This window comes from Eupeodes corollae, chromosome 1 (assembly GCF_945859685.1).
Source record: "Eupeodes corollae chromosome 1, idEupCoro1.1, whole genome shotgun sequence".
Taxonomy (NCBI): Eukaryota; Metazoa; Arthropoda; class Insecta; order Diptera; family Syrphidae; genus Eupeodes; species Eupeodes corollae.
In genome coordinates, this window is record NC_079147.1 from 237956223 (window position 1) to 237963332 (window position 7110).

At 34.7% G+C, this 7110-nt stretch overlaps 3 protein-coding genes across 3 annotated transcripts; 1 reads left to right on the forward strand and 2 right to left on the reverse strand.

Moving 5' to 3' along the window:
- Positions 1–1050: 1050 nt before the first annotated feature.
- On the reverse strand, positions 1051–2194 carry LOC129947847 (lactoylglutathione lyase-like). Its single transcript, XM_056058620.1, has 6 exons — positions 2062–2194; positions 1906–2001; positions 1696–1832; positions 1550–1636; positions 1381–1491; positions 1051–1300 (listed from the first exon to the last, which is right to left on the reverse strand). The coding sequence occupies exons 1-6, from the start codon at positions 2119–2121 to the stop codon at positions 1183–1185; spliced, it is 609 nt and encodes a 202-aa protein (XP_055914595.1). The 5' UTR covers positions 2122–2194; the 3' UTR covers positions 1051–1182.
- Positions 2195–4029: 1835 nt separating this feature from the next.
- On the forward strand, positions 4030–5057 carry LOC129942245 (lactoylglutathione lyase-like). Its single transcript, XM_056051099.1, has 5 exons — positions 4030–4276; positions 4336–4472; positions 4540–4626; positions 4691–4804; positions 4872–5057. The coding sequence occupies exons 1-5, from the start codon at positions 4055–4057 to the stop codon at positions 4993–4995; spliced, it is 684 nt and encodes a 227-aa protein (XP_055907074.1). The 5' UTR covers positions 4030–4054; the 3' UTR covers positions 4996–5057.
- Positions 4986–6294, reverse strand: LOC129938585 (WD repeat domain-containing protein 83). The gene is made up of 4 exons (XM_056046232.1): positions 6158–6294; positions 6011–6098; positions 5236–5958; positions 4986–5171 (listed from the first exon to the last, which is right to left on the reverse strand). The coding sequence occupies exons 1-4, from the start codon at positions 6158–6160 to the stop codon at positions 5044–5046; spliced, it is 942 nt and encodes a 313-aa protein (XP_055902207.1). The 5' UTR covers positions 6161–6294; the 3' UTR covers positions 4986–5043.
- Positions 6295–7110: the final 816 nt, after the last annotated feature.

The following is a 7110-nucleotide window of genomic DNA, read 5'->3' on the forward strand; positions in this document are numbered from 1 at the left end:
TTGGATCTCATTGATGATTGTGTTGCTCGCACAAATGAATGCTAATGTGATGTTGTACTTTTCGTTTCAAGATTAAAAGCTTTCGCATTTGAAAGGAAAAAATTGTGTTTTTCATAAATTTCAATTTTGCATCAACAATTCAACTTTTTTTTAAATTAATGAGCGTTTTTTTTTCATCCATCACTTATTTGAACAAACCTTTCATCATTTTTAGAAACTAGTATAAAAAAGCTTGGACTTTTTGACATTTTCTATCTGCAATGTCCCACATTGATCTAAGAGGCTTCCGTAATGGCACACATTGTATAAAAGTCTGTTTACACAGTTACAAGGCCTAAGAAAACAAAATGAATTCATTGTAAGACAATTTTCTCGGTAGATGACAAAGAACCTTAAAATATAGATAGATAGATAGTTAACTTCTTTATTAACAACAAATTTTTGATTAACAATATTTTTTTTCTTAAGAATAATGACATGGTTTATTCTGCCGTCTGCCATAAAAATATATTTAGAAAGTGAAAACGACAGGTCGGACAAAAATATTTTAAAAGAGCATATAATAATACAATATAACTATCTTCCAAAATTTGTTCATGCGTCCAATCCATTTCAACCTTTTTTATATAACTCATTTTTCGTTTGTCAAAATCCTCTAAACTTTTGTTGTTGTTTCCTACTCAAAAATTGGATGATCTTGTTGGGAAAAAATATCATCCAATATACGAGTATAATTAGTGGACAATTATTTGAAAATACAAAAAATTGATTGTTTAGATAAGTACAAACTATTGCAAGAAGTCGGCTTTTTTTTTCAGTCAAAGATAAATTTGGGTTTTTACATGGTTGATCGAAAACTCTCCCAATAATAGAAGGTCTTCCAATCGTGTGTACTTAGCTTAACCATTTTAAAATATCGAAAATTTAAACTTCCTGAAGCAATTAAAAGATCCTCAACAGACACTCAACAGAAGAATAGGTAAATAGTTATCAAATTTATCATTTTCTGTTGGCTTTTGTAAGTACCTACGGTAATTAAAAAAAAAAAACTTAGTTTTTTAAAAGCACATTTTTATTTAAAACTTTATTTCAAAAAATATAATAAGTATAAACAAATAAAATAAACATGAACAAAGTCACATATTGGCCAATGATTACATAACTTTCAGTAACATACATAAATCAATGATTAGGATTGAAAATCTCAATTTTGTAACCATCAGGATCTTTGATGAATGCAATACCCTTCATGCGACCTTCTTCGGGTTTCTTTGAAAACTCAACACCTTGCTCTTCAAACCTATTTATGTTAATAAAAAACAATATATATATGTAAAAAAAGAACGATAATTAGATTTGTTTTGGTTGATTGATTAGGACCTCTTGCAAGCAGCATACACATCGGGAACACTCAAAGCAATATTTCCATATCCTCTGGGTTCAGAACTTCCTTCATACTTAATATCTGGGTTACTCTCTGTTCCCCAGTTGCTGGTAAATTAAAGAAATACAAATATAAAAACACTCATAGCAACATCAAAACACTCACTGAGTTAGCTCTAAAGTTGCTTTCCGACTCATTGCCCACTGTGTTCGTTTCTTGTTATCAGTTGGAACGTCGGCAGGGTCTTCATATCTATCTTGACCATAAAATGTTATAAGTATACTTCATCAAACCTAAGTACATGTACATACCCCATGAAATATAAAGTAAATTTTGCATCAGGAAAGTCAAGTTTTTGAAGCAGAGTCATGCCAAGAACTTCTGTATAAAATGGCAAGGACTTGCGAGGATCTTTGATACGGTACATGGTTTGTTGGAATATGAAGTCCTTTAAATATAATCATATACGTACGAATAGATAGAGGCAATCAAGGTTTAGGAAAAGGTCTTTAGAGGCTCACCTTTGTTGATGGATCTGCCGGCTTGCATAATTCATTTGCTTCCGAATTACTAAGAGCACTTACTTCAGCCATTGTTTTAGATGTTGATTTAATACTCTAATAAATAAAATACAAATTGGATAATAAATACGATATACAAATACAAAATAATCTTACCGTATTTTGTTGAAGTACTTTGCGAAAAAATGATGATACTAAATTCCATGGAAGCCGCATATTTTCCAGTTAATGAAAATTTCCCCTATTTAAACAGCTGTTTTGATTCCATGCAAAACCAAATGACTGATGACACTTTAAATTAGCAAAGAGTCAAACCAAATTGAAGCAAATGCAAAAGCATACAAAACCTACAAACCCAAGTTTAAAGCTGGAAACATAGTTTTTTTCACCTTTGTATATAAAAGATATAAGTACTCATGTGAGCAGAAACTTTTAGAGGGAGTACACTCCGTAATATGGGCGTTGGTGTCGCGAAGTAGAAAGATTCACGGGAGCAAGTGGAAGAGTCGGCTTCTTCTTGTGTACGATCTTTGTATATGAAAAATGGTTGTCACATACAAAGCTGAGAAGCTATTTTTGTGAGGAGGAACAATACGCATGTAGGTAAGATATACGTTTAGTTATAGTTTTGTATAATTTGTCGGGTAAGTACTTTGCTTTTGTTTGGCTCCAAATTTGTTTGCATTCTTAAAGAGCAGGTTTGTTTGTTTTTACAGGATTTCGAATGTGGGTTTGATTTTAACACTCTTTAACTCAATACGTTTAAAGCCATCGTGAGGTCCAAGATGTCGTCAATAATGTCAACACCACCCATATGTTTATTATACTCGCCACAACTTTGGATCGCGGGATTTTCATGTACCTTGAGATATTTTTATCATATCTCCGTACTTTAGATATTGTTGGATTTTGACCAGTAAAAGTAAAAGCCAAGCATTGAAACGTCAATACCGTTGATGTACTCTTCTGAGTATTCTTGAGCTTTCTTCATAATTAGATTTAATTTGGGAGCTTGCAATCAGGAGTTCTATTCTTTTTTATATTACCTAGACCATAAATTCCAAGGTTGACTAAATATTCCAAAAATTGCAAGAAAGTGCAGCTGTTGTCAAAGTAATAGACCCATATGCTCTGAAATATGGCTCTTCAGCTCTCACAATGTTTTCCTCTCCAGTTTTAACCTCTGTCTTATAAATGAAACAGAAACCACTCAAAACATTCAATTCGTAGTTCCATTTGTAAGGTGCATTGGGTTTGTACCGTTTTAGCATATCCCTTGCTTTTTTAGAGATCATTTGTTTATACATTCAAAGCCGTGTTTCTAGCGGAACTTTTGGATATGCTTCATTTAAGGCCTCAACAACTGTACGAATGTTGAATGTCTAATCGGCATCAGGATTACTTCTGGAAAGACAATTATAGTGTTGTCGTTGAAATGGATATGCTGTATGATTTTTTCCAACAAATGATGGTATAGTTTGTTCAACGAGAGATGTAACAATGACAAAACTTCAATGGTTTGCAACTGAATAAGTGGCAATACATACCAGACCTATAAATTGTTTGATTTTAGTCTCAGATACAGGAGAATCGTTGTTGGGATGTGTCTGTACTAAATAGAGGTTTGTTTCTTGAGACATTTTCTTCTGGAACACATAAGTAAAGAAAGAACTGAATAGGTGATTCATGATCCAAAATAACAAAACTCTATGACTCGTTGCCAGTAAAATCAAGCTGCTCTGCTGTAGATTCTGTTTGTTCACTGTAATGTACGTTTTTTTACGGCTTTTGTCATTTTGTATTCAACCTTACAAAACATGAATGCCTGAAATGGAAGAGGTCGGTTCTTCCTCGGGTTAAGAATTCTCATGCAAGTTTTGCTAGTAATTTCTCTATATGAAAATAAATAACTAAACCTAAGCCTAGATTGAAACAATAATAGAATGTACAAAAAGCTTCTCGTTATAAGCCCCTTAAAAATTTGATCTAAGCAATCCTAGCGCTTCCGCCTTAAACTTGATGAAAATTGGTTTGTTTCTTTGCTAATCATGAGCTGTCATCTCCTGTCACTTGTCTTAGTCATTTTTATAGTATTTCTGGAAATTGAATCATCAGGTGAAAAGGAAATTTATTTCAATTCTGGAAAATAATGCAGTTTCCAGGGCACTTGAAGTCATTTGCAAAAATACTTCAAAATACGGTCACTAATCTAGCTTTATTTGCTCCACCAACTACAACTGTAAAACTCCCAAGAGAGATAAGAACTTATAATCAAAACTTGATAAAATCTTTTACAACAATGGCTGAGGTAACAGGCTTAACAAATTCGGAAGCAAATGAATTATGCAAACCAGCACATCCGTCTACAAAAGTGAGCACAATAGATTCGGTCGAAAGATTGTTTAAAACATTGTTTTTTATTCCCTCTAGGATTTCATATTCAACCAAACCATGTTGCGCATTAAGGATCCTCGCAAATCCTTGCCATTCTACACTGGAGTCCTCGGCATGACAATGCTTCAAAAGACCGACTTTGCCGATGGACAGTTCTCCGTTTACATGATGGGGTACTTTTCATTGAATTTCAATACAAAGATAAAAATCATAATCGCAAATGGATGCTTTTACTTCTAGATATGAGAAACCAACCGATGTACCATCTGATCATTCGAAACTCACTCAATGGGCCTTTACGCGCAAGGGTGCTCTTAACCTAACACAGTAAGTTCTTTTTTTTTAGTACAAGCATAAAGAAGAAAAGTTATATCAATGATATTTTTCTTAGCAACTGGGGAACTGAAAGTGATCCAGACTTTAAGTATAATGTTGGCAACTCCGAACCAATTGACTTTGGTCACATTGGTGTGATGGTTCCAGATGTCTATGCGGCTTGTAAAAGGTTCGTTCAACTAGAATACCTAATGGGAAAAGTTGTAAATAATGAAATGACTGTTAACTCATTTCAGATTTGAGGAGCAAGGAGTGGCGTTCAAAAAAAGACCCGACGATGGACGTATGAAGGGTCTGGCCTTCGTCATGGACCCCGATGGTTATTGGATCGAGATTTTCAATGCTAATACTGTTTGTTAAAAATGTTAACTTTTTTGTTTTATTTCTACTTGTTTTGTCAAATAAATGCTAAAGTATTGCTACTTCTTCTTGATCTTCTGCTGTGGAGTACACAAACATGTCCCTTTTCCTAGCCAGAAGTAGTTTATTTCTAGAGGGGTGCGTTGATAGGGAGTGTACAACTCCTCCATGGGAACCTGAAATATAAATTAGAATACCATTGAATGGCACTTCTGCCTATAGCTCCCAAATGAATCTTACTTATTAGCACATTTTGAAGAACTGTCCCCTCTAACAAGTCCCAAATGATAGCCTGTCCTCCACTTGACCCAGAGACAATGTGCAAATCATTAGCCATAATACCACATTCGATTTGATATTGATCCGGGTTCTGTGCTTCGTATTCCGAGAGAAGAGTTCCATCGTTGTTATCGAGCAGTCGAACAGTTCCATCCTGACATGCAGCAACGACGCAATTTGACTTCTTCGTTTGTACTAAATACGTTACCGCCACACCTAAATCATCGCAGGTCATTTCTCCAGCTCGGATGTCATAGTGTCGAATGCATCCGTCAAGCGAGGAAGCTATAATTTTATGATCGTCAATGACAATCGAGGTTATGCAATCCTTAGCATCTTTCATTGTTTGGACTGGTTCGAGTTTGCGAGTTCGAATATCCCAGCACATGACGCTGTTATCTCTGGAACCCGAAATAGCTATCGAAGAATCTTCATTGAATCGCACACATTTCACTCCGCCGGCATGGACTCGCAGGCGACGCAATTGTTGGCCAGTAGCAACGTCCCAATAGATGATACTTTTGTCCAGACTAGCAGTCACAATGTGGCAACTGTCACAGCTTCCGGCTACGTCAGTTACCTCGTCGGCATGTCCCCCATAGGTTTTGAGTAAGAGACCGGTAGTTGGGTTCCATAGTTTGACTTTTTTGTCTGAGCCACAAGATAGGGCATAAGCACCATCAACTAAGGAATAAGTAATGTCACAATTCGTTTGTTTAAGATGCTTCGGACTTACCATTGTAACGTACAGATCGAACCGCTCCTTGATTGCAGTCAATTGTTTTCTGATGAACCAATGGTTCGAAGGTTTTATCGAATAGGGACTAGAATTGAATTTGATTTGTGAACATTTATAATAGAATTATTATGGTTATAAAGTTACCATTTTAAGCGGTCATTGCTAAGTAAATATTTTATTTTGTTTTATAATTTAGCCGGCAGCAAAATGTAAACAAAAAAGTTCTTTCGGATGAAAATAATCGAGCCACAGAAAATTGATAAGCAAACGATGACGTAAAATGTCAAAATTCAGTACTTTCAAAAAAGTGATCCCACTTTTGGGATCAAATTTTACAAATTGTGAGTTTATATACGTTTGAAGACATATTTCCACACAAATTCTTAACAAAAAGATAGCAATATAGTTTCTATTTGATTTATGATGCATACTTTTACTTTTCAATATCATATATTAAAAAATTTAAGAAAACAAATTTATTCGTCGCGAAAAAAATTGAAGTAGATACGAACTGTCAAACTTTATTCGCGTTCCACATTATCCACACTCGCAACGAATAAAATAATCGCGCGTACTTAACCTACAAAATTCATTCTTGTTTTGGTTTCGGTGATCAAAGTCAAACTTTATTCGCGACGCATTAAAAACTCTCATGTGAAAGAAATGTCAAAATCGACGAATATTCGTTCATTCGTTGGTCGTGCTCATGTGAATAATGCTTAAGTTAGCGGCTAAGGAGTCAAGGTTATATGATTGTGTCCTATTTTTAGCAGATATGTTAAGCGCTATTCAGATGAGCACGACCAACGAATGAACGTATATTCGTCGATTTTGACATTACTTTCACATGAGAGTTTTTAATTCGTCGCGAATGCAGTTTGACAAGAAGCCACAGCCAAACACCATTCATAACCAAAACCAAAACAAAAATGATTTTTGTAGGTTAAGCACGCGCGATTATTTTATTCGTTGAGAGTGTGGATTATGTGGAACGCGAATAAAGTATGACAGTTCGTAAAAGTATGTATCATAAATCAAATAGAAACTATATTGCTATCGTTTTTGCTAAGAATTTGTGTGGAAATATGTGTTCAAAC